At 35.1% G+C, this 27,669-nt stretch overlaps 1 protein-coding gene across 5 annotated transcripts in view; it reads left to right on the forward strand.

The window, feature by feature from the left end:
• The first annotated feature begins 3,830 nt into the window (after positions 1 to 3,830).
• Positions 3,831 to 27,669, forward strand: part of LOC103720546 (primase-helicase Twinkle, chloroplastic/mitochondrial-like) — a 28,782-nt gene continuing 4,943 nt past the window's right edge. The window contains exons 1-20 of one of the 5 annotated variants that reach the window (XM_008810298.6): positions 3,831 to 4,231; positions 4,473 to 4,606; positions 8,886 to 8,941; positions 9,071 to 9,128; positions 9,226 to 9,336; positions 12,325 to 12,408; positions 12,484 to 12,564; positions 12,680 to 12,745; positions 12,849 to 12,962; positions 16,717 to 16,764; positions 16,883 to 16,968; positions 17,064 to 17,124; positions 20,979 to 21,161; positions 23,692 to 23,823; positions 23,902 to 23,963; positions 26,092 to 26,175; positions 26,405 to 26,536; positions 26,751 to 26,847; positions 26,929 to 27,063; positions 27,154 to 27,221. In XM_008810298.6, the coding sequence (XP_008808520.4) occupies positions 3,979 to 4,231; positions 4,473 to 4,606; positions 8,886 to 8,941; positions 9,071 to 9,128; positions 9,226 to 9,336; positions 12,325 to 12,408; positions 12,484 to 12,564; positions 12,680 to 12,745; positions 12,849 to 12,962; positions 16,717 to 16,764; positions 16,883 to 16,968; positions 17,064 to 17,124; positions 20,979 to 21,161; positions 23,692 to 23,823; positions 23,902 to 23,963; positions 26,092 to 26,175; positions 26,405 to 26,536; positions 26,751 to 26,847; positions 26,929 to 27,063; positions 27,154 to 27,221 (2,045 nt within the window). In that variant the 5' untranslated portion in view covers positions 3,831 to 3,978. Of the gene's footprint in view, positions 4,232 to 4,472; positions 4,607 to 8,885; positions 8,942 to 9,070; positions 9,129 to 9,205; positions 9,337 to 12,324; positions 12,409 to 12,483; positions 12,565 to 12,679; positions 12,746 to 12,848; positions 12,963 to 16,716; positions 16,765 to 16,882; positions 16,969 to 17,063; positions 17,125 to 20,978; positions 21,162 to 23,691; positions 23,824 to 23,901; positions 23,964 to 26,091; positions 26,176 to 26,404; positions 26,537 to 26,750; positions 26,848 to 26,928; positions 27,064 to 27,153; positions 27,222 to 27,669 lie in introns of all 5 variants that reach the window. The other 4 variants (XM_088711128.2, XM_088711131.2, XM_088711129.2 and 1 more) reach the window with 4 other exon arrangements.

A 27,669-nucleotide genomic window follows, 5' to 3' on the forward strand; every position in this document is an offset into this window, starting at 1 on the left:
AAAATTAAATTAAGAATTTTTATTCGGTACCTAAAGCATTTTTTACCCAGGCTTCTCTCTCTTATTTCAATATGGGTAAAACTAAAAAAAGCAAAGGTAAACCGGTTAAAACCGGAAGGCTAGGTAAAATGGGAATTTTTCTTCCCATCCGGTCAGACCTTTCCCATCTCATCACGGAATGCTTTGAGATATGGGCCTGATCCGGGTTAGAATGAAAAGTTTCCTTCCCATCCATCACGCAACGCTTTGATTTGTGCTTGCTTTCCTTAAAGCTATTTGAGTCCGTTTGGAAAAAATGCAGATGGTTCAAAATGCTTTGAGATATGTGCTCACTTCCCATCTAAAACCTGAGTCCATTTGAAAAAAAAAAAAAGAAAATTGTAGGTCCTTTGGAATGCTTTGAGATATGTGCTCGCTTCCATTTGAGTCCGTTTGGGAAATGTGAATCATGGAAAAGGAGAAAGTCTGTAACAGGTGATTGGAAGAGAGGCAAAAATCAGAACTTTGGCGTTAGACTTCAGCCAAATTATAAATAAATCTATATATTTTTATTTATATGATAAATTAATAAACATGCATCACCATTAAAAATAATATAAATGGTCATAAATTTTTAGAATATTTTACTGTAATTTATCTGGGTAAAAATTTTAAGTATTGTATCGGTCCTCTTAAATTAATTCTCCTAAAAACAAGTAAATTTGAATTAAAATTTTCTCCTCCCCCAAACACCCTTAAGAACACAACGGAAGGCTGACATTTGGTTGATAGAACAGAGGGAGATAAATGGAAAGAAGAGCGGAAAGAAGAGCCCTCTTCAAAATTAAAAAAAAATAAAAAATTCAAAAAAAAGAAAAATTGGGCATGTTGAAAAACCAGGCATCTTGGCCATGAAGGAGTCCAAATAAAAAGAAAAAGCAGAAAAAAAAGAATAAACCATGTGTCTTGGTAGCATATTTCAAATAGATCCTATCGAAGAAAGTTATTTTCTTCTACATCTTATTGCGCAGAATCAATCTAACAAAAGATTTATAAGTATATTGTTTCTCTCCTTACTTATTTAACTCTTATATATATTACTATTTTTTTTCTTTTTTTTCTAGCTTGAAATAGTTGCAAGATAAATGCTCCAACTAAAATAAAAATAACTGTTCAATTTCAAAGAAAAAAATTGGAATCTTCTGCATCAAATCAAAAAGGAATGGATGTCTCAAAATAAGTGTATATTTTTTTCTATATTACTATAAACATTCGCCTGTTATATTTAGCAATTTCTCTCTTTTGTCATTACTGATATTTTTGTTAGTGAGACACTGATGGTAACCTTTTCAATAATTATTAAATATATTTTACTTATAATATATTTTTATTTTATTTTTCAGATTTTTATTCTTTTTATTATCAAATTATATTTCAAATTATATTCTATGAATCAACGAAATATCAAATGGGGAAATCTTAGTATATTTCATAATTTTCGTATTCTGATAATTCCCTGTGTATCTAAGGTATACTAATTAAACTATGAAAGTAGGTTTGACTCACTATTAAGGTATACCTTTGGATAGCATAGGTATACTAGGTTAGACTTATATGGTGTTTTGGATTGCTATGAGAGCAAATATGGGAAGAAGGTTGCTTCCACATTCTATGCATTTTTATTATATGAAGAAAATACTTAATTTATAGCTTTCTGATGTAGATTTATAAGTATGGGCTTTAGGGAGAGAAATAATTCACTCATTGATTATTTTAAGAATGTTTGCATGATGAGTTTCTTTCTCGATCCGATCTGACCCGCCCATCTATTGTACCCAAGTAGGGGATTGCAATCTCTATTATGCCTAATTGTGCTACATTTTAGTTGATCCGAAAGGAAAGTATTTATTAATTGCCCCATAAAGAGTGACTATTACACTACTTGCATTGCAAATGAGGTAGAAAATTTCATAATCCATCGCATAAGAAAGCAAACATATAAGATATATAAGTTCTATTTAAAAATAATTTTTGCCTCTACCTAGATAGCTGGGTGGGAATAGCACTTCCTTTTTTCTAATAAAAAGGAAAAAAAAATTCAACATCAAGCAATACGCAGCAAAGCAACTTACCATGCAACCGTTGGTGCATCATGTAACAACTAGAATTTTATTTCTCAATTATAATGAACAAAAATGAGTTGTCATGATAGACATTATAAGAATTCAGGGATATTATAACAATGGGTAGAGAAAGTAACAAAATGGGAATTGAGAAGATAGGGCTGGGCCAACTAGTTCAAGTCTTAGGGACCTAACTTATTTTTGGTAAAACTTCATAGGAACTCTAAATAGAACTAAGGGCTCACATCAATTTTTCAATTAAAGAATCAATAGATTCATGCAGAAAAGTAATAAAACCATCTTTCAAATATACATAAAATGGCCTGGCACAAAAGAAATCTTATTGGATAAAGTAATATGTGAGGTATCGATAGAGATTTGATTTTACAATAGTTGAAGACATGAATATGGATGATTAAATAATATCTCATGATGGTAACATTATACTTAATGTGCTCTATATGTATATCATAGTTATAATATTATGTTTCTTGCTCGAGACATCCTACCATATAAAGTCTATTTTAGAGTTAAACATTTGCCTATACAAATTAAGTCATGGATGACTCTTTTTGATTTTTTGGATCTCTATGGGTCTTACTTATTGTGGGGTCCAACAACATGAAAATCGAGTTAATTTTGGTAACTTTGTAGTTGTGCAATATAATTAGGTCAATGCTAGTTCTTTTAATGCATCTACAAAAATACTTATATGATCAAATAAATTTTATGCAAGCCAACATATAAAGTTTTATGTAGATGACTTTATGAACACATAATTTTAGCACAAACATGAAAAATCACAATCTTGAAGGGTACTTGGTAAGTACGTATTCAACATGTATGTCCTATTATCAAACTTGAAGCATGATTTCGATTTTTTTTACTATTATTGTAGGAGCTCTCCCGTTTGGATTCCACCAAGTTTTGACTCTATTTTGTTTTAGCTAAATATTTTTTTGGACATCGGGAAGCCCTGTCATGTATGTTTTCTTTCTCTTTCAAACTTTTGGACTCTTTTCAAGTCACGTGCAATGCATGTGCACAATGTTAGTATTGGTTTAAACATAAGCTGAACCGGCTAAAATTAAGATCACTCAGTGGCCCACCCCAATTTTGGCTCTATTTTATTTTACAATTTATATTTTTTTTTGGATATAGGAGGCCTATCATGTGTGTTTTATTTTTCTTTCAAACTTTTAGACAAAGTCATGTGCACAATATTAATATTGAGAGCTGAATTAGCTAAAATTAACATCGCGGAGAAGTGCATTTCTTTCAAGCTGAGTAATATTTATTGCAAGATGAACAAATTAGCAAATTGAGTAGCATCTTTTGTTGCAGATCACTCCGATAAAATGTTATGGATGGATGAGACGGCCTTACTACCCTTCTTTTGAGATATTTTATCTTTCTAACTCCTGAAGATATACTTATACTAGATTTATGCGAGTTATCTAGTTTAGCAAAAAAATAAAAATAAAATTAAGATTACTTAATAGCCCATCCTAGTTTTGGCTCTATTTTATTTAATAATGCATATATTTTTTTGGATATGGAGGTCTATCATATATGTTTTATTTTTCTTTCAAGGTTTTGGACTTTTTCCAAGCATGGGCCAATACTGGCTGAATCGCTCAATGGCCCACTCCCAAACTGGCCTAATGTACTCCACTACTACCAGATGCAAGGGACCATAACCATCTAATTGTTGGCCTCTGGAGCCTAACAAAAACCCTAACAAAAACCCCAAAACCACTCTCAATCTCCCTCAAAACAAGATATCCTTTTCTTTCTCTTCTGCTCCCCATTCCCGTCCTCCCAAGTCCCAATCATCCTCCTCACCGGCCATGAGGGCTTGAGCACTCTTCCCATAATGCCTCAGCTCCCCCGCTGCCCCCTCGACAATCTCCTCCACTCCAGCTCCCTCATGGGCGGCTCCAAGCACCTTACGGTGAGATGTTCCACCTCCGCAGCCGTACCCGTCTCCCCTTATCGCCTTCTCCATCTCCACACCCGTCGGGGCCTCCTCTTCCAGAGCGCACGAAGGCCCATCTCCAAATATCAACCATCTTCTCTGAAATCAGCTCGCTTCTTCTCCGTTGGCCCGGTTACGCAGAGCAAAGCTGGTACCGAGCTCAAAAATCCGATCTTTTTTCTTTTTAGTAACGTAACATTTGTTAGAATCTCATAATCGATTCGTTTTTCTATACTCTGTTACTTTTTTTGGGGTAATTTCTCGTGGCGCGGTAGGGTGATGCTTAAAAATTCAATCTTTTTATCGTTTGATAAATACCGTTTGTCAAAGACTCATAGGTGAATCAGTTTTCTAAGTATTGTTGGCTTTTTTCTATTTTGGTTGCGAGTTAGTTCATCTACCAGAGCTGGATGATAGGATGATTGACACAGAGCGACTTGCCCGATTAAAATTGAAGTTGGAAGAACAAGGAATTAAATGTGGTTCTTGTCAGCCTGGGCAGTACACGCACATGACATGCCCACAGGTGCCTTCTGCTCCACTCAAATTTTCTCCTTCTATCATTTGCTATATGTACTTAGATTGCTAGTTGATTATACTAATCTTAATTACTGTGCATATTGATAGTAATTTGTAGTTTTTAATTGCCTATTCTCATGCTCATTTCTTTTTTTGTTTTTTGTTTTTAGTTAGCTCTTCTGTTTGTCCTTTTCCCATAGAGAAATTAGCATTTCTTCTTCTTCTTCTTTTCTTTTCTTTTTTGTTAATTTGCCTTTGATAATATGAACATATTAGGTTTCTCATTAGGACGATGAAAACATGGTAAACCTGCTCTATTCTGTAATATAAATTTAAAAGCATCCAATGTCTGTATTGTATCTTATGTAAGCTTGTACTAGATGTACTTGTTTTTTGCATTTCTAAATCAAATTGGTCTTTCCAACTCATGAATTGTTTCTAACATATTTCTTCATATACCTACATGCATATACTGATGACGTTTGATACAGATAAGAAGACTTTTACCTTATGTTGCATGAGTATAGCTCCAAATTCTATTCGATGACAAATGCTTTAAAAGTTCTATTTACAATATTTCTTCTTCATGAATGTTGAATTACTACAAAAGTTCTGATAGTGCTCAGGTGTATCATGAGCTTCCCTTCCTTTTTGTTCATTAATTTAGACATGAAAAAAATAAGGACTCCATGTGTGATGAAATAAAGGGGTGTTGTGATAGTGTTTCTGACATCAGATTTCCAGTTTTCATAGACTAGGAAATACACCTTTGAAATCACTATGATTTTTTATAGATTCACAAATATCAGTTTGTTCAGTATATTTTACATGAAATATTATATTTTATCCATTTGCTAATTGTACATTAACATGATAGAACTTTGCATTTCCTTAAGTACTGGCTTATAGATAAAGAAGTTTGTGATCCATGCAATAGTGACAATCATTTACTTTCTATCATGTTCATGAAGTTCACATCGGTTATGATTTTGTAAATAACAGGTTTAGTTGCACCTTGCCTGTCGTCTTTACGAAACTTCAAAATGTGAATTATGAATTAGCTGCAGTCTTCTGAACTTGAAGATGGCATGTTTGCCTTTTGAAGTGTTTGGAAAAAACAAAATAATGTTGTTGCCTTTTCTGCTAGTCCATATTATTTCCATTAAGCAACTTCTTGGCATTTTACCTTAACTTCTTGCCGATAGCCAGAAATTCGTGAAATGTTGAAGGGTATTTTAGATCATGATCATTATGCTATCCGATGCTTGGTTTTTAGAGGTATTGCATCCATATAATGCATCATTGCATACGTTGACAATGAGACAACTAGATGGGGAAAAATTTATAAATAAACATCAAATTCACAATTCCCTCAAAAATTGAAATTCACCATATTTTGATCGGATGACATATGGACATGTATGCTGCAAAAAGTACCATGATATGCTTTACCTGAAGACAATCATACTTCTTAAAGTTCAATATTGAAAGCATGATAAAAGGGGAATACAGCAGAAAAGTACTTATCATGTGCTAAAAATTAGGTAGTAGCAACCAAAATTTTCTCGAAGTAATCAAAATAGAAGGTTAGAAGATTATATGATCGCTCATGCCCCAATGTAGGCAATTTGATCGAGGTTATTTCACAAGTACATGCCCGAAGATGAATAATGAATAATGAATAATCTCCATTTGTTAGCCACACTGAGTCTCTGTAGTCACGCCGAGTCTCTGCTTAGACTTGCTTCACCAATCATAAAAGCATCTTAGGGTTTCACCAACACTGGATCACTTTAAGAAGTAGTAGAAAAGGGAGGGAGAAGATATAAGTGAGAAGGGAGAGGGGGAATATTAGGGAAAGAATATAAGATATCCTAGGGGCCAGTCATGCCTCCTTTTATACAGGAAGTAGGTGGCTGCCTGTTCCCCTTGTCTCCTAATCATATTAGGAGAAAGAATGGCACACTTAAGTTGGGGCCCCACTTAAGTGATTTGCTCCCTCTCTCTTCTGTCCTAATCCAATTTGGAGGGGAAAGAAGGTGCTCTACGAGTGGGATTGGCCTTTTTTCTCTCCTAACTCTTAGGAGAGGGTGCGCCACCCATTGTAATAGGCTTCCTCATATGCTTCTAAATGTTTAGTCCAATGTTGGCCAAGGTGTGCCTAAGGCACAAGGCTCACCAAGGTGCCACCTTCATGCCTCGCACCAAGGTGCTGCACCTTGTTGCCGTCAGTAGTTGCTGCTGCTGTGTTTCTGTCCATCAGAAGCAAGGGTTAGAACAGATTGTCCCATTCCCTTCTTCTTGACATGCCTTTTTTTTTTCATATATGCATAAATCTGAACATTAATGCTTTTTATATTTTTATTTGTATTTAATTAGTTGACAATTCATTACTAAACATGTTCAATATCATTTAACATGTTCAATATCATGCATTCTTTTTTTTTATTTATGCCTCACTTCACCAAGGCACGTGACTTTTGCTTTGCACCTTGTGCCTATTTTCCAAGAGATCTTAGTGCCTTAGTGGACCTTTGGCTTTTGAAAACTTTGGTTTAGCCCAAAAATGGCCACAATAACCTCTCAAAATGGGCTAAAAAGCCAGATGAACAACCTCAAGTGGGATTGAAGGCCTACTTAGCGTAGCTCTCCTACGTGCCGGCGTGGTGAGTTTATGCCTACATATGCGCTCTAAAATCTTGCTTAAGTGCATGCATGGGCTCTAAAAAATAAGCTGGTTCATGTTTTGAGTGCATCAGATTGTAGGTAGATATGAGGTTTGGGTCACAGGGCTATAGGTGTACTCCTAGTTAAGCTTTAATAGGTCAGTCCTATCACATCTAAAATGATTCTCACATCTAAATTGTAGGTGCCAGGGAACATAGTATTGCAATAATCTCTCTAGGACACAACATCATGAGATGTAAGGTTTATTTGCACTTGCATGCCTCCACTGTAGCTCGTAAGTTAGTGTTGGTCCTCTGATAGTATGACAATGCCATCAAGACCCTATACTTACATGTATTATAGGGCTCACTTTCTATAAGAAAATGTTCTTCAAACAAATAGATATTTTCATTTTATTTTATGCAAAATAAACTTATAATTTTTTCAACAAATAATTTGTTTGGATTTAATTGTCTGATCAACCCTCATCATGCAAATTAGTCAAACTCCGTGTCGGTAGTGGATCCTTTGTTATGTGTCTACATGTTGTTAGTATAACATGTATACCCAATAAACCACTAGAATAACCTCTTAATTTGCATAGTTCGGTCATCAAAGTGAATATGACCTATGGTAATCCACATGTTTGCATCGTGTCGAGAAACATGAAAAGGCTACCACATATGATGAGTATAATCTATTGCAACAATATTGTTTCAGCTGGGCATACGCTCATGCCAGCCTATCAATGTGTCATGACGCACCTAAAGTCCCTACTCCAGCAATTGAGAATAGTTGGCACTATCTAAGCTGACATCATCCACAGTTGGCAGCTGTATGAATTAAGTCTTTGAACCATGCCATAGCCGTGACTAGTCCAAGGAACAAGGAGTCGGAACCTTAGTTATCCCTTGGTTGTTTAAAGCAACTGATTGAGTTTCCCTACAATGTCTCTATGGATCTCAGGCATCTTATGCTTTATTGCTCCTCGCATGTTGACTCAATAACACCTAGACATTGCATACAAATAGAAAAAAAACAACCTCACAAATGCCACAATATATATGTTATACAAAAAATCAGGGTTTTCTTAGGGTATCATTTCAACAAATATTCCATGCCTCCACATGATTGGTGAAATGTGAATAAACTGGAAAACAAATTCAAGAAATATGAATTTCAGTTCTTTTTTTTTTTAAAATTTACCGTTGCCTTAAGTACATGCATTTGCATTGTGTTTCTTTCATGGTTTTACTTTTTATCTGCATTACAGATGTTTCATATCATTTATAAAACATACATATCTTTTTGTATGAACATATAAATGTATGTTCATATGTATATATGTGTATACATATATATTTATATGTTTTTGTATGTGTGTGTTTGTGTGCACATACATATGCATATGTGCATGCAAACCTCCTTGTGTACAACTTGGATGGATGAGATGTGTTAAATAAATCAGAGTGGCTTTGGAAGGTTCTTTGTAGAGATGATATAGATAATTTTGTAAGTAGCATAGACACATATGTTTGACTAATGCAGTGGATGCCCATTCATGTCCATTATTGCTTTCTTATGAAAAAAATTACTAATTTACACTATTGTTATGTTAGTGTAAAGGAGGGCCTTCAGAGGATAAGAGCTTCTCGCTTTTCATCCGCGAAGATCTGTGAGTGTCAATTTTTCTTTGTATGACATTATTGCCATATTTTTTAATATGTCCTTACAATTGTTTAATTATTAGCCTCGCAGTTTACAATTTATATCTTTATCTTTGTATTTGTTCTTGATGCTCTAGAGAACTGGCTGTGTGTTCCTGTTTCAGAGCTAAATGTGGTTGGAGAGGTGTTGCAAAGGTATTATTAACTTATAGCAGACTTTTTGTGGATGCCATAATGATTTATTGCAGGCAAAAATCTTCTTGCACTTGCAGTGACCACTTTCAGTTTACAGGCCTCAGGAGAGGCGAAGGCATCCAATCTTGGGGTGGATCAGCCTTTGCAAGTTAAGGAGTACAGAAAAATCTCTGAAAGGGACCTTCAATTAGAGCCTCTGTGTGAAGAGGTTATTTATCAACCCCTCCCTGACCCCCCCCCAAAAAAAAAACACAGAAAAAGGAATTTGACATCAGCTTGTATTGTTTCTGAAATTCACTGTTTCAGCTGTCATTTAGATTCAAATTTATCAGAGCCAATTTGGTATGAGCTTAAGGTGAATACATCCATCTATAGTACAACTGATATTTTGGCCGGACATGGTCTAGGCCAAACTGAAAGCAACATTATATATATATGTTCCATTTCATTTCGACAGACGCTGTAACCGATGAGAGGGGAAAGGGAGGTTATGTTTCTCTTATTTTGAGTCCATTGTCCTGGTTTCAAAATAAGGGGCAGGATGACGGATTTCCTCTCTTTTTCAGATTGCACATTCACTCGACAACCAAAAATGAATTTTGGCTCAAATCGAGATGATTTGAGCGAAAATCAATAGGAAATTGGTTGGAATTCACTAACAATGCAGCTCAATAAGATTTATACCTTTTATAACTTTTTAATGAAATTCTTAAAAATTACTCAGAAGATGTTGCTTGCTTTGGATCATCGTAAAGTTTTGTTGGCATTGGCATTTCTTAGATTAAAATTGTAAATATACTCAAAGCAATAATCTTGTGTATTTTGCTTGCTTTATGTGAAACCTACCTTATCTTGGATCGTTATGATTTCTCATATATTTTTTTCTATTTATGTTCAGTTTAATGAGAAATTCTGAAGGTTAATTAAATATTAAAAGAAAACGATGCATGCTTGTGATGGAATATTGACTATGCATTAAACATATTTTCACTCACATTCTAATAATTTTTCTCAAATTTCAGATTTTATAATTTTGTAAATTCTTGTTCTATTCATTTGTGTCTTATCAAATGATATTTTGATATTTTGCTTTGACATAGTGGAATGTCAACCTTAAAGTACCAAAGTTTCAGGAATAAGGATCCTAGACAATAGCAACATACAGTAGAATGATATGGAATAACTTTCTTGTCTTTTGTTTTTCCTTTTATTTATTTATTTATTTTTTGATTGTTGGAGCAAAACTATGAGATTCAAAGTGGAATTGTTGAAACTTCCAAAAATTAAACTTTCACAAGCTGGACCAAAATCAAACCTATATTTTTGTCAAATACATATGGATAACACATGATTTTCGTGTTTTTATCAATAGTTGTTCGTGCAGGGAACATTTACTTGTGGAAACCTAAAAGCAACACTATCTCACCTAAGGTCGGCAGGATCAGTACAGGGACCCATACTGGTTGCCCGGTGGTATGGTATTGTGCCATACTGATTTGTGGCATATCGACAAAGGAGAGTCGGAGAGGGAAGGAGAAAGGGAGAAGGAAAGAGATGAAAAGAGAGAGAGAGGGGGGCAAAGAGAGGCCGAGATGGAGAGGGAGAGGGAGAGGGAGAGGGCATTCGAGCCCCCTCGTCTCTGGCCTTGGCGTAACGAAAGAGAGGAAAAGAGAGGGAGGGAGAGAGGGAGGAAGGGAGGGAGAGAGAGGGAGATGGAGGGAGGGAGGGAGAGAGAGAGAGAGAGGCTGAGAGAGGGAGAGGGAGAAAATTTCGAGCCTCCTCTCCTTCGGCGGGGCGTAATAGGGGCAAAGCTCCTGTTTCAAAATGAAACAAGGGCTCTGTCTCCTTTATTTTTTTTTCAATTTTTTTTTTAAAGTGAAGTCGGCAGTCGCTGCCAGCTTTACTTAAACAAAATTCTGAAAAAATACCCTGCTATGTAGTGCTGGAGGTCAGGGTGCTCAAAAGCCCGCTCTATCTTCCTCTTTGGGCCTCTCTCTCCCCCTCCCTCTTTCGGCCTCTCTCTCCCCCCCTCTCTCTTGGCCTCTCTCTCCCTCTGTTCCTCCCTTTCCCTCTCCCTCTCTCCCTCCCTCTCTCTTTCTCTTCCTCTTTTTCCTTCTCCCTCTCCCTCTACCTCACCGGTGTCTCAAACTATGGGGTGAAACTGTGCCGGTCTGCCCCTGGTACGGCTCGATACGCCCCAAACTAAGTGGTTTGGGGCGGTACAGTGAACAATATTGTCACCCTGTTTGGTGATGGTTCTACACTCCTTATAAACCATGTATAACAAAACAAATTGCCGTCTGTCAGAGTGATGCTCAAACAAGTCTTAAAAGTTTGTAATGTTAATATTTACCAAAAAGAAGTTTGTAATGTTAATCATGGATTTCAATATACCATAAGGATCTAATGATTATCCAAAAGATCCTCATGTCATTTAGTCATGCTCATTGTTAAAATCTTATGATTCATGATTTGGATCTTAGGATGCGGATCAAAATTGCCTGAACAATCTGATCTCATCCTTCAATTAGGATCAGTTAGGATTGTAGGATCTAGATACATATCATGGACTGTACAGCCCCATGAATCATAAGATCAAACTTGATCATATTGCTATTTACATATTAAATCATGGGAAAATCCATTTTCTATAATTTATTTGAATTTATGGTTTTTAGATTTCTTGTAATTAATGAGCCTTGAGTAGGAAAATCAGCAAGCCTTTTTTGGTTCTTCTTGGAGTTGAAATTAAGAGGTGAATTTTTGTATTTCTGCAACCATATTTTGAGATCTTATGTTTATGTTTTTTGAAATATTGTACCTAAAAGGATAATTGAATTAATAGATAGTACATAAATTTCTTGAATAACTAGACAATAGTTGACTCATTAAACATTCTAGATGGACTCATGATGGTGGAAACGAGTTCTTACATGTGTGGCCTTTTATTCTCCATTCATTTGCTTTATTTTATAATTGATTCCTATATTAAATTTCTTATTTCTTTTATATTTCAAAGATTTTGGAAAGAAAGCAGAAAAACATTACAATTTGCGATCTAATCTAAGCCCCTAATAAATTATGATTTATTCTCGAACTTGAGAACATCACTCATGCCATAATTTTGTCAATTATATCATTGTCAATTCATGGATGCAATTACTTATTAAGTTCATGTCCTCCATTTAATTTTCAGCTTGTTGCATACTTCTCCGAGAGAATGATCTCAGCAGAAACACTTCGAAGAAATGCTGTAATGCAGCGTATATATAATAATCAGGTCTGATTGCAGTGTTAGGTACTTGTATATCTGCGCCATCAGTGACAATAATAACACTGTAAATGTTATCTCCAGATTGTTATTGCTTTTTCCTATAGACGAAATGGAACTCTTGTAGGCTGCAAGTACCGTGCAGTCTCCAAACAATTTTGGCAGGTTTATGATCATACCCCTTATAGAGTTTTCTGTTACTCATATAATCTCAGCCACCAGTATATGCAATGAAGAAATGTTTTAAATTGTTGACATATTTGTTCTTCTTTTCTACCAGGAAAGGGACACTGAAAAATTTTTTTATGGGCTTGATGATATTAAACAAGGAAATGATATTATAATTGTAATTTATCCATCCTGGCCTATTTAATTTGATAAAGCTACTTTTTCTTTGTCTGATTTTGATGTTCTTCTCTTCCTAACTTCCCCCTCTCTCATGGTAATAGGTTGAGGGTGAAATGGATAAGCTTTCTATGGAAGAGGCTGGCTACCGAAATTGTGTTAGTGTACCCGATGGTGCACCTGCAAAAGTTTCGGATGATATGCCTGTTGAGAAAGAGGTTTGGACCGCATTCCAAGTTTGAAGGAATTCTGTCATTGATCCTTGAATGCTAAGCTTTCTTGATAACTTGTCCTATTAATGCAATGCTTAATGAAGATAGAGCAATTTTTCTCTGCTTTGATGAAAGAAAATAAAGGATACTATTTCATACAGATTTTTAAGTGTAGAACTTGTGGTCTAGATAAAAATATTAGGCAATGAGTGTGTCTTTATGGTTTGGGGAGGCGGGAGCCTACTTTCATCTTCAAGGCACGACTTAAAGAGCCTTGTTTGCTATTGACAAACATGGAATTGGGCAGTGTTTGATACAATGGGGCAACTGAGCTACTACTATTTTTGAGGGAAAAACTACAAGCTGGGTTTTCATGTGCTAGGACTGCATCTTTTAAATACAACCCATAAAGGTCAAAGAGCCAAATTGCGTGTACTTGTGTGCCTTTCATTAGTCTCTGTTTCTCACCAAGGCACAATTTTTTAAAGATTTACTAGGTTGTTTTTTTTTTTAAAATAATGTTTATCCTGTCTTCTGAGACCAGAGTTTGCTGTCCTGCTCTAAAATGGCTAATGCACCGGCATGAATTGCTATGTAGGTTCCCAGGTTCTGGTTGAACTGGGGTGAACCACTTTGTACTGATTGATACCACTGACACCTGCTGGCTCCATCTGGGCAGCCTTTTTCTCTTCATTGGCAGTAGGAGAGAGGAAAAAGAGGTGAAGGTAATCTGGGGGGTGTCATACAATGTTCATGTCAAAAAAATAAAACCCAACAAAAGTCTGGAGCATCAGATGTTATTAAAATAGGACAAAATGCATTACAAACATAAAAGAAACATTGAAGAAAAGGAACGAAACCATGAAAAACTAAAAAGATCAATAATTTAGCCCTAGCTTACTATTCTTTTATTTTTTTAACCCTAAAACCTATACCCAGAACCTGTAAAATAAAAGTCCCTTAAACCATGAAACAACAATCGAAGCACAAAAGGACCATAAATAATAATAAAAAAAAACTTTTGTGTTTTAACGGTACTGGCTGTGACTGTCCATCATACCATGCTTCAGTATGGTGCCATACCAACCTGGCACCCGACAAGAGTGATGCCTGATATGTATGTAGAACCTTGTTCAAGACATTGACCAATGACCTAATCAAGGTGCAAGATCGGTAAATTTTACATCCTTCTAAAATTTGAAGAGTTTGGTTGCTGAGGCTGGAAAACCTATGTTGCCTTCAAATTTGTTGATTCTGCTAAAAGCTGAATTGTTTTTTACACTTGTAAATGAGTTTGTAAGTTAATCAATGGTGTTTGAGAATAGGTTAGGTGCCTAGGTTAAGCTTTCGATGGCTTTTTGTTTGACACATAATTTTAGAACAATTTCTTTTTTTTTTTTGGTGTAACGGCGTCTCACTACATAAGGCCGTGAGTACGCCCAGAACAATTTCTACTGTCATGTTTGCTGAAGTACTATCTAAATAAACAGATGTTCTTATCTCTACTACCTCAAGCACTTGAATAACAGAAGCTTGAAATCTTAATCTGGCTGCATCTTGAATTTGGGTCACCATAAACACGTGACAATTGTGTTGATGATACAGTTCCACTGGATCACTTGCCCTCTGCGATGTACCTCTGCTAGTCAACTAAAACTGCAGTCAAGACATGAAATGACAGGTTCTAGAGGTTGAATATTTGACATAAAATGAAACTGGAATGATTTAAAATTAAGAAATAATCACCCCTAGTTGAAGTTTGATTGATCTGGATCTCACTGTTGGCTTGGAAATAGCAACTTTCTAGCTCAAGTGAACAATAATTATAGATGATCCCCACCCCCCTTAAGCTTGCATAGTGCTTTTGTTTGGAAGTGCTTGAAGCATGAAAATTGAAGAAAAAAAGTAACCGAAGGCTTTTTTTTTGTATTGTGAAAAGTCTTTAATTTTTTACCTGATAGGATTGCCAGCTTCTGTAGTTGAGATACAAGATAAAATTGAGGCAATATAATTTAAGACCATTAAAGAAGTGTCAAACTGGTTTATGAAATAGCCAATGAAGGTCAAACTAAAGAAGGTTGTTTTTAATATGGATGAAAACAATTCTCAGCTTCATGTTGGTTCACTTATGTATATTATGAGCATTATTAGGATTCTATGGTTCTCAAGATATAATATTATAGAGGTGCTAAGAAAAGTCATTCTTAGAGGATATATTGGAAAGTAATTCAACTTTATGGACTATGTGACTCTTTAGTCTTCCTAATATTTAATTATTAACTGTTAGGTTTGACTGGGTAAGGGATTCGTTATTTTGGAGAAACATTCAAATGATCAAAGCAAAATGTCAGTCTGTAATAGGTTAAGAAAGTTTTGGTTCGGACTTTTGGGCTTCCTTTTTTTTTTTGGGGGGGGGGGTGTTCTATATACACACACACACACACACACAAAGCATAGGTTGGAGTTATTATTTTTGGAAGTGGGATAAAGTTTGAAAATTTATAATTTCATAACATATATGGCAGTGAGTGATTCCACTTCTTTCTTCCTTCCTTGTTCGTTTCTCTTAGTTATCGCATAACCCTTGTGTTGAACATCTGCTGCCATTTTTCAGCATATATCAGTCCATGGAGACTTCATTTCTTTTGGTTATGGTTAATTTTTTTTTTCTTATAAACAAATATTTGAGGTTCGTGGTGGATCCAAATATTTCTTGCTTCACCAAGATGATGGATGGCTGCATGAAATGAATAAGAGCCATGTTGAAATCACTAAGGGTTTTATCATATTAATCAGCATGACAAATACCTTAATGCTCTGAAGCTGGAATCACTCTGTCACTTTATGATGGAAATCCATTAACTCCATTTTGTCAAAGTAATATCTTTGAAGATCTTGAATCATTTGATAATCTAAAATCTTGTTAAAGTTTTGATGGATGTAAAATATTTAATAAATAAATGATGATCTACCTATAGATAAGGAGATTGTCATTGGTAAATATCTTAAGGAAACAATATGATCTACTCTTGTTTTAATGGGTTGCCTTTTGATGCTTAATAGTTTATAGCTTATAAAAATCACATGCAATGGTGATATGATGGAAGGCAGGGATTTAAAAGCCAGAGGGTTGACTTATAAGAATCTTGACTACTTTTTCCTCCTTCGGGATTGTTGTGCTTGTTTAGTTGCATGGACATCAAAAACAGTTAAGCAAGAGTACCTATTTGGACCAAATTTAAGAACCTAGAATTGATAGATAAGTTGGCAATCATGTTCTGCACTTGTCTGGTTATGTTATCAATGCCTCAATATGTCTTATTATATTCTTCTTTGGATTATACTTTCAATATTCTAGTTTTGTCTGACTAAAGTTGAAGGTAACGGCAGTCTATCATTCATAATCTTAGAAAAAATTGTAACTGAAAGTCAATTTAATAGTCATTAATAATGGAGGATTATTTATCATTATATCCGGCAGAGTCTATGCCTTGCTTTCTTGATGTAAAGGATTTCTTGTTTTAAACATGCAACGAGCCTACTGTATTGCTGAATTTAAGCTTCTATATGGTGAAGCTTTTTGATTATAATCAAGCCTGTAACAAGTTGTGAGCTCATCTACTCTTTTAGGTCTGCGTGAAACTTCTTTCTTTCTCTACCTAATCGCTGAGTTGTTGAAGCATCTTGCTTTTTTGCAATTACCTTAGATGACTGCTGGGTTGAGATCTAACCTTTGATTAGTGTTTTTTTGTAAAGCTAGGACAAAAAGTTTCAGTATTTGTGGACCTGCAAGGAGTATTTAGAAAAGGTAGTATTTTAGTATGCAAAGAAAATTAATGTCAAGAAACTTGCTCAAAAATAGCTTATATAATATTCCTGAGTTGTTTAACTGAATTTGCAATGTGATTTTGGAAAAAACCTACCAGGCATCTCGTATAATACTAGCAACAGATGCTGACCCACCAGGCCAAGCTTTAGCTGAAGAAATAGCCCGCCGTGTTGGTAAAGAAAGGTTTAGTTTCTCATCATTATCATTTCTGTGCATCTTTGTTTGATCGAGTGAACTGTTTCATATCTGTTCAACACTTTTCTTGGACATACAAATAGATGCTGGAGAGTCAAGTGGCCAAAGAAAAATTCTACTGATGTTTGCAAAGATGCGAATGAGGTTTGATCTGTGCTTTAAACTTTCTTTTTTTAATCTGAGAACAAGTTATATTTTACGTACTGTTTATATTTACTGTATGATTGGTGTCAGTAAAACCAAATGAAGGCTTAATGCAATAACATGTGTTGTTTTCCTCATCAAGCCCAAATATGCCTCTCTAGGAATGTTAATCATTTACCACACAAATGATTGTCACAGATATGGAGAATAAAATATTCAAAAAATGCTATGCTGCTAATGGATTTATTTTTTGTTGATATAAATAGTATAAGGGCTAGAAGAGAATAAAAAATAAGCAAGCCCATATGTTGGATTTGTCTTTACCTTTCTGCTTCAAAGTTCCAATTTGTGCCTCTTATAGCCCTTCATTTTGCATGACTTTGACAATCTCTTATAGGATCAAATAACTGTGAGGGCTTTTGCATTCCTTTTTTGCCTCTTGTGTTCAATTTTGCCTCCAGCTTTCTGATCAAACTTCTATATGGGTATTAATAACCCTTGTTTGGCACATTGTTGACTATCTTTTTTAAGCTAAACTAAACATATTAGCTCCTTCACAAGGCCCAAACTGATACAAATTGGATATCCATTTTTCTGGTTATGCTTGAAATGTTTTTCAAGCACTAAAGGGGATCACAGATGCTGATATACGACAACGAGAAAAGTCTATGCTGGTATACATTGTCCAGGGCATGATGTTTGCTCCTTCCCTTCTTTGCTTGCCGCTCATCCATGCAGATCTTTGTATGGATCTTATGCTTATATCTTAGAAGCAAAAAGCAGGCAGGGGAGCAAGATTTTGTGGATGAAAAATTGTAGGAGGAAAAATTATTATGTTGTGCTCAGTTTAAATTGTTACCAGGAAATGAACAAGATGCTGCTCGTAACTGGTTGTCCCCGTAATTTAGTGATTCCTGCTACCAAGGTTCATAAGAGTCATTGTAGACATTATATACTAGTAGTTGTGGAGAGTATTGTTGATTGCTTGCTACCATGCAAGAGTTATTAAAGATAATAAAGAAAATGCTGTCATTGTGTTAGGGATTAGAAGAGGGAAAGCAAGGTCTGCCGTACCGCCCTGTACTGCAAGAAAACTGGTACGAAACATACATTCAAGTCGGTACCAAGGCATACCGTCTGTACCAAGGCATACCGTCCGGTGCCGAGGCGCGTACTGGTCGGTACCGAGGCGTACCAAGATGAAAATTAAGAAAATTGGTAAAAGAGCTATTTCGGCACAGAGGTATACTATACCATGCCATACCAAACCGATAAGGTATCGATACAGTACTCAGTATCGAGATTGTGGACCTTGAGGGAAACAAAAGAAAGTTTTGCAAGGTCAAACTTTGGTAGGAAGATTCTTTTAGACAACCATTATCCCGAAGTGGATGGCCATTCATTATCATTGAAGCCTGTTATATTCAATTTGATTAAACACAAAATAACTCACATTTTAAATATAATATTTTATGATATAGATCAGTGTAGGCATAGGTGCTGGAAGCAAACTGGTGACTTCTGCTAAGTGAATTTACTTTCCTTTTCATCTTACTCACAATTTATGTAATTTAAAATATCTGCTAATTTTTAAACTTAATTTACAACTTAAATGTATGGAAAATTACAATATTAAACTGTACGGAGGGATTATATTTTCTCTGCACTTGTAAAAATTCACATATTTTTTACTATATTTACTGAAACAATATCATTATATCTGATGATTTACAATCTGATTCTATGATTTGATTTAATTTGTTATGATTTAAGTTCTGATTCTTTTTCCTTAGAACATTGTCGAGATCTTGATTTAATATGTAGGACCACTCCTGTCCTCCATTATGAAAAATTATTTTGACCACATCTTGTCCTCTAAATCAACTTGATAATAGGACATGGTGCATTTTTGATGCTTTACTCAAAATCCATCTTGTTTATGAGATATTACAAACATTGCTTAGCTTATATCTCTTATGTGATAATCAGAGGGTTTCATTGCCTGCTCTCTTGCATGGTAGGAAACTGTCCTTCTCTAAGTACAGTTAAGTTGCCCTTTCTTCCGTATAAGCTCAATAGTTGTTCTTCCATCTCATATTTTGATGCTAGATTGCATTTGATAATATGTTTGTCATGATAGACTACCTCTTGAAATCTTGCTGTTATGCAGATTAACTTGATTTTCAGGGGGCTCCTATCATATTTTATTACTCTCCCGACTCTCTCTTACATGCACTATACATCCATCCATATACACATATATATATTGAAGGGATGGGGTGGAGGTGAAGACATGCACTGCATATGTGTCTACTTTTGTGGACTGACTGGAAATTCATTTTAATTGTTTGATGATATTTAGGTCTAGAATGAAAAAAATAAAACGTGAAAGTTTGTGTGTGGCTTTTAGAAATATATAGTTATTGCTGGATTTGAATTATTATTTGGGAGAGGCGAGCTTTGGCGCAATGGTAAGGTTACTCCATTGTGATCTAGAGGTCATGGGTTTGAAATATGGAAACAGCCTCTTTGCACGTGGGGTTAGGCTGCATATATCCAACTCTCCCCAGATCCCATGATTGCGGGAGCCTTATGCTGGGTGCCCTTTTTCAAATTATCATTTGCGAGCTGCCAAGCAGGTTGTTTTGGTTAAACTCAGAAATTCATGTGCAGGGTGTCATTAATTGAATGCATTTGTCAACCTATTCTCTACATAGACCTAATTAATATGTACGTTGACAGATTAAGATTATAACAGAGACTGCATACGTGTGAAATCTGGTACTATGCTGTAAATTCTTATCAGGATTTTGGTATTTAGGGGCGTATGTTGACATATTAATATGATAATGGAGGGTGCACATGTGTGAAGTCTGGTACTGTGCTATGCATTCCTTTCAAGTATTTGGGTATTTAGGGTGTGTGGGACCTTTTTGCTTCCAAGTTAGGCTTGACAGCTGACTATGATGGAAAAATGTTCGGTTGATTGACTGTTTAATGTACTTAAACTATGTGCCTAAAACCATTGAAATTCAATAGTTAGGGTTTCGTGCTTATAATAACTAATCTGTGTGAAGCCTTTTTTCTTTTTATGTAATCTTTTTTTATGGGATGTAGGATTATGGATTCCTTCTTGGTGAGGGTGGGGCTTGAATTTAACAGTTTTGCTGCTGGGCACAAGTTTGCGATAACTAGTTGAGACTCACAACATTTAAAATCTCAATTTAAGTTTTTAGGTTGATAAATGTCTCATAACTGACTAGATACACTTAGTGTTGTGATGGCGGAATCAGAAATGCACATATGAGAAGCTGAAGAATGAAGTGGTACAACTTACTGGGTCATTTTGAAATTCTGGCCCATATATTCTACTTTTAATCAGGTTATATATCTTACATGCGTGTAATTCTTTTAATTTGTATTGTTGTATCTTATGTGCTATGGTGGATTTGGTTTCCCTGTTAAACTTTTCAAGTAAAAGTTACATGCCCCAGTCGAATCTCAGTTAGCAGTTCATGAGCAATCCTCAACTTACAAGATGCTAGATTAATGTGAATGAAGAATTCTATAGAAATTACATAATCCCAGCCGTTGTAATTTGTAGCTTTGATCCTAAAATACATATAATTCCTTATCCTGAAGTACGGACTCTTGTAGCTAAACATTAGGCCTTTAGTTTGAGAAAGCTGCTTGATGCATTTAGCGTATGTGTCATTTGCTTCTAGAAGGTATATATTCCATGGAAAGATAATCTAGAATGATACTGGATTTTTCTTTTGACATTATGCTTTTTCTTTCATTCTAGGTTTTGCTACACTTTGTTGTGTTAAACATTCTCTTGATCTTTCCTTCAGGTGCTCATGTATTTAGGACCAGATGCACTCAGAAAAGTTATAGAGAATGCTGAGTTGTATCCGATACGTGGTCTACTTTCCTTCAGTGATTTCTTCCATGAGATTGATGCTTATTATCATTGCAATTATGGATTTGAGCTTGGTGTCTCGACAGGCTGGAAGGCTTTAGATGAACTATATAATGTAAGGATTATGGATCTCCATGAACATATTTTTCATACATTCCTTTTGGAAAAATATGGCTGACATTATAATTTAATTATTTTATATGAAAACTAGAAGCATCTAGTTGATGAGATATAATATCCAAAGATTTTTAACTGATTGCTGTTTTTGCATGGTCACTGATCACTTTTGAATATCATTTTTAGATAAATAGCTTCTACGTGCATTATGTTCTAGTTCGTTAGAGCTTGTACTAGGTTGTCATGGCCAGCAATCTAGGCACTTGGCAGTCCCACCTAGATGCTTGGGCATCCTCCAACACTAGTTGCCTGGTGCTTTCTAGGCCTTAAAAGCATGGTGGCCGCTCGGGTTTCTAGATTGTCTCCTAGGTGAGTGTCAGGCCACCTAATGCCGCTTCTTGTATTAGGTGGGTGCTTGTTTCTAAATTTATTGAACACTAAGTTTCAAACTTCCTCTTTAGATATTTGTTTTGTATTCACTAAATTTTATATGAAAGTTAAGCCTCGCAGACATTATTTGGATGGTTGAAGTTGCTATCCCTGGACAACTTATGATTAGTAGGCGCTCCCCTCTGGAGAGGCAAAGGGATGGAGGAGATTGGGGCAGCCAGCTGATCTTCAATGCCAATTTTTTTGGGATTGTGAAAATCATATTGGAAATGGATTTTTTTAAAAAAAAATTGTGAAAAATCATGAGTAAGGAGATGGACAGGCTGGCTTTATCCTCAAGTTTCCTTCCTTTAGGCTGCTAAAGAGGGAAATCTCTCTGATAAGCTGCCATTCATGGATAAGCAAAACTTTAGTACCTATAGGGCCTTAACATTTTTGTTGATGAAGACAATGTTGCATGTGTGTCTATTGATCTTTTTCATATGTAAACTTTAAGACATGCTACCATTGAACTGTTGAAGGTGGGAGCGGCCAAGAAGCATTCGAACTGCGAAAATATAGATAGACAAACTACTAAATACAAATTTATTTATATGAATATTATTTAAGTGTTTTTTTGGGTATGATGAAGTAAGCGTCTTTTTTTAGAATATTACATGTGAGGAACGACCCCCTACTTGAGTTCAATAAAAATACTCAGAAATTAAGATTCCTTGAGAATTTTGGAGTTGGGTCAAAATTTCAACTTTTAGATGTAAAATGCATTTTGAAATCTTAAAGGTTCATAAATTATATTTTATGAAAACACTGTTAGAACCCAGAACTCTGCAAGAGAAGTCATATATCTTAGTCTCCAAAGCCTCTCATCTAAAATGACATTAAACAATATTTAGCGCTTCAACAGTTCCTCTATGTAAATGGCTTGTTATTGTATGTCTACAAGCCTATAAGGCATTTTTGGGGCATTGAGGTGATGGACTACATTCTATATCAGAAACATGGTCATTGTTATTGAAAATATGGTAAATGTATCTATCTTCATTCATTTGTCAAATCACTGTTGGTACTGAGCTTTTTCATCTTGCATCCACTCCCAATTCTAGTCTCATTCATTAATTTAAGCATTTCAACACCCTAATTATGTTTTAATTATTAAAGTATGCATACAGTTTGCCAAGGTAGATTTAATTGAGAGTTATGTAAAATTATGTTTTAAATTAGATAAAAAACTGCACACTGGATATGATAGCTAGTGCATGTAAATCAATACACTCATCATATTTATGCATAATTATAGCATTAAGACAAATAAAATATAAGAAAATGATCAAAAAACAAATTTGGAGGCCAAATAGACTACCAAGGGAGTATTGGCTGTATGAAAGATGCTGTTCAATATCATCTGTATGGTGCGCCATGTGGTGAGCGTTGTATCAGCTGGCCATCAATAACCCACCAGACCTTGATATTTGATTCCTTGGTCCTGAATGGATCCATGAAATGAGAAACAAATGTTAATTGCTAAATTCAACTTCAAAAACAGCATTCAACTCATTATGACTTTGAAGACCAATAAAAAATAATATTTGAGTTTTCTAGCTGTAATTTTATCTAACCAGAGGAAGAAAGCATGGATGGCTCGCTATAATGACTGTAGCTTAACATCGGATATCTGCTACACAAGTCTTTCATCCTTTTTTTTGGATATCTCAGCACAAGAGAAACCGGGGCATCATGCCATTATATACTGAGATCTGGTGACTTGAACCACAAAGCATAAGAAAATGACTGAAACTCAGATAAATTAATGAAAAGGAAGAGAGGAAATCTAGCTTTTCCATTTGATTCTTTACAGCTTGGATTTTCAATGCTCACCTTTCTTACCACTAATCATGTTGTCATTTTGGTGACTAGATTACTAGACTGGTGTCTTTTGACGGACAGATCAACTGTCCAGTCACAAGAACTGTCTTGGGCATGGTTATAAAGTAGAGAAGGGGTTCCTATTGTGGCCACGTCATTCCCTTGTGTAAATTTTTGTGGAATCTGTAGATAGGTGCAAAACGCTTTGTGATAGTTCACAAATTTGAAATTGGGAATTTTTGTGCAGAACTCATTGATTTATTTCTCTTGTGCAGGTTGTGCCTGGAGAGCTGACTGTGATAACAGGTGTGCCGAATTCTGGCAAAAGTGAGTGGATTGATGCCTTGTTATGCAATATTAGTGAAAGCCATGGGTGGAAGTTCGTGCTATGCTCTATGGAAAACAAGGCAAGCTCACTCCAACATGATATCTTGTTTCTATTTTTTTAGATTTTTAATTAAATGATTGCATTTATTGGACTCTAGGTTAGGGAGCATGCAAGGAAGCTTTTGGAGAAACATGTTAAGAAACCATTTTTCAATGCTAGGTAAAATCGATGTCATCTGATTATGTTTGTTCTCTTTACAGTTCTGTTCCATGTTACTTCTAGCTTTACTTCCATGATCTACAAATATTTAGTTCCTACATCCAATTACCTAATATTACTTTTCATTACCATGTTAATCCCTGAGTTCTGATAATTAAACTGGGATTGGTTAAAAGTTCTTGAAGTCTCATATACTAACCACTGAGATACAGACTAGATCTTAACTGTTACCTTGATTTAAATGAGCATAAAAGCCTGATCTCTAATTTCAGTTAGTTTTTATCGGGTTGCATATATTCGACTTTTCAAATTTATAACTAATTGTCCAGCAAGTGTCATTATTATTTTGTTTAAACCTGGTCTTTTCTAATCTAGATGGATAAGGCTTTCGATCCCACTTGGTGCTTCTGCTGTATGAATTCAAAAGGCAAGTGGTTGACTTGGCCCTGATGCATTATTGTCATCCAACCCTTGACTTATCAAGTTGTCGACAATAATGGATTGCGATGATTTGATCAGGAAATAGTTGCAGGATCTTCAAGACGTGATAATAGATGAGAGAAAGCAAACGACCTTAAAGCTATCTGGGTGGCATGATTTTAATTATGTGGAAGTGGTCATTGACTGAGTGTGGCTACAACTGCTTATTTTGTCCCTCCCAAAAAGGAATGTCCCTTGGGTGGGTGGCTGTGGGGGTTGAGAGACAGAGTTCTTTGAGTAGAAATAATTAAAGAAATATAGAAGGAAGATCAAAATATTAGTCTTCCATATTTATTGCCTAGGACATTTTTCTGTTAAAAAATATTTTTCCTATGAAGCTATTAATAAACATATAATCCAACACTGTTATTTGAGATTCTTTACACTTCTGATTTACTCTTTATTTTCGTCTGTATGAAGTGATTAGTCTTCAGGTTGCAACACCTTGAACATATGATCATCTGTTAAATATAGTTGACCAAAATAAACTTCACTTTCTTTTGTGGAAGAATGGGACTAAATGTAATGAAATAGAGTGACTACATCCTCTCAAGTGTTTCTATGTTTTTGTTTCCCTATAATGCCAAGTAGATAAATGTGGGGACTAGTAAATTATGTGGGAGTTCCTTATGCATGATTAGTCATAAGGATCACTCACAAACTCTAGGGCTGCATTTGTTTGTAGAATATTAACATGCAATAAATGGGTTAACTTACGATATTCTCTGATTATATATGATTTTCTGAATATGTAGGTTTTGATTATACATAATTTGGAGATCGGTCGGTGTAAAAATTGATAAAATTATTGAAATCATGAAATTGAAAATTATTACTTTGTGATGTATTTGCCAGAATTATGGATTCCTTGTCCTTATCATCTTATCTCCATCCTTCTTTGACTCCCCTGTTAACAACCAAGAATCTAATCCATTTTAATTCAGAAATCTTGAATTGATAGGGAAGTCATGATGAGAATAGTCCGGCAAAAAAAAGAAGAAAATAGGAAACATATTGATTTGGACACTTTTATCATGATTGGATGTGGATGTCTAGTATTATCATGGTGGGATATGATATAGATATGCAATAGTTTATTCATGTTTTCTAACAGCAGACAGAATCAAAATCTAGTCCTATGAGCACTTCAGACTCAAATAAATGAGGAAAGGTCCAAAATAAACCAAAATTCCACCAGCACATTTTTATAGTGTATACTCTCTGCATTCTCTTTTATTTTTTCTTTATCCAAGTATATCTTATTTTCTGTTATCTATTCATCAAAGACTAACCGAGGTAAGAAAAATCATTATCGAGTCATGTTGAATTTAAAAATTAAACAACCTTTATTTTTAAATTAGAGCTTTTTATGGGAATTTAAAATATATTGTTACTCACCAATTATTCTCAGAATTTGCTTTCTGAGAAAATTTAGATTACCTACAATATATTTTGTTTACCATATCATAATTATTGGAAGAGCTTCCTTTATGGTAGGCTTTCTTTGTCATTGATACATGATTTACATTTAATATAGACCTTCCACTATAGTATGTGCTTTCTAATCAACTTGAATGGTTATTCTCAATATTTTGTGCCATATATGTGAATCCTTGACTAGCTTATTTCTTCTTCTGACTACTGATAGATATGGAGGATCTGTTGAGCGTATGAGTGTTGAGGAGTTGGAACAAGGGAAAAAATGGCTGGATGATACATTTCATCTCATCCGGTAAGTATGTTGTTTATGCACAAAGAAATTGTTGAAGTGGTGCTTTTATATTACTCTTTTCATGAAGATATTGGAAGAACACCATTAGTTAGCGGCCTAGTTCAGTTTTCTTTTTAGTATAGTCCATCAAAATTACAATTGTTTTTATATCTGAATATCTGTGCAACACTTGTTGGTTTATCATGTTGTGGTGGTCTTTTAGCACTGATATTAGTTGTTTGTTTAACAGGTGTGAAGATGCTTGCCTTCCATCTATTAAATGGGTTCTTACACTTGCTAAAGCTGCTGTTCTGAGATATGGGGTGCGTGGACTTGTGATTGACCCATACAATGAACTTGATCACCAACGTCCTGCAAATCAGTGAGAGTTCTATGACTTTGCCAAATGACATTTTTATTTGATTTCTTATGGAAGAGTTTAGTAAATAATTATCTCTCTGTGTCTGGGTTCCTGTGTAGATGCTTATTTACCGTCACAATTTTTAATAGTTACTTAGACGCGAACTATATCTTGCTGTTATTTAATATAAATCTCTCCCTGGCGTGTCTGAAACTAGTCTGTTTCTCTGTAACAGAACGGAAACTGAGTACGTCAGTCAGATGCTTACCAGGATCAAGCGCTTTGCTCAGCATCATTCATGCCATGTATGGTTTGTAGCGCATCCTAGGCAGGTATTCCATGTTATGTATATAACGTTTGTATGTATACTTTTCCTCTATATCTGTGCTTTTCTAATAATGACTTTAACTCAGCTACAACACTGGGGTGGTGGTCCGCCTAATATGTATGATATTAGTGGAAGTGCACATTTTATAAACAAATGTGACAATGGTATTGTCATTCATCGCAATCGGGATAAAAATGCTGGGCCCCTTGACCTTGTGCAGGTTGTCTTCATTTCTTAGTTTAAAATAGATAATTCCTTACCATTTATGTGCCTCGCTAATTTTATACTCTTCCAACTATTTTTTATTTAGGTATGTGTACGGAAGGTACGAAATAAGGTTATTGGACATATTGGAGAGGCTTTCTTGTCATATAACCGGTATGCAGTCTTTTCCTGTTCCATTATTAATTTATATATTTCTGATGTGCTTAAGAAGCATATATCTTGACAATACCTGGATCTAATTGTGGACCTATGGAAGCTTTAAAATCTCATTAGATTTCAAACTTACATTCAAATATTTAAAACTGGTTAGGAGAAAGATGCATTAATTTTGAGAAAGGTATTTAACTTAGAAGTTGGTGCCATCTTTTTTCGTCTATCAGATTCTATGTAATGTATCCCTCCTTGATTTAATGTGCCTATTATTCAGAACCATAGACAGACCAGCTTAAGTTAGAACCCTGCTAGGCACTCTGGGCCTTATATTCTGATTGAAAGGTCATACCAAGTTTACAGTGCAATTATTGTTTTTCATATGGAGCAATCAGTGTTGAAGACAGCAACTCTTGAATGCAGGACTTTAACGAATTATTGGACTTGATCA

The sequence above is a fragment of the Phoenix dactylifera genome, chromosome 14, assembly GCF_051530095.1.
Source record: "Phoenix dactylifera cultivar Ajwa chromosome 14, Ajwa_hap1_PhDact_Kaust_v1.1, whole genome shotgun sequence".
Taxonomy (NCBI): Eukaryota; Viridiplantae; Streptophyta; class Magnoliopsida; order Arecales; family Arecaceae; genus Phoenix; species Phoenix dactylifera.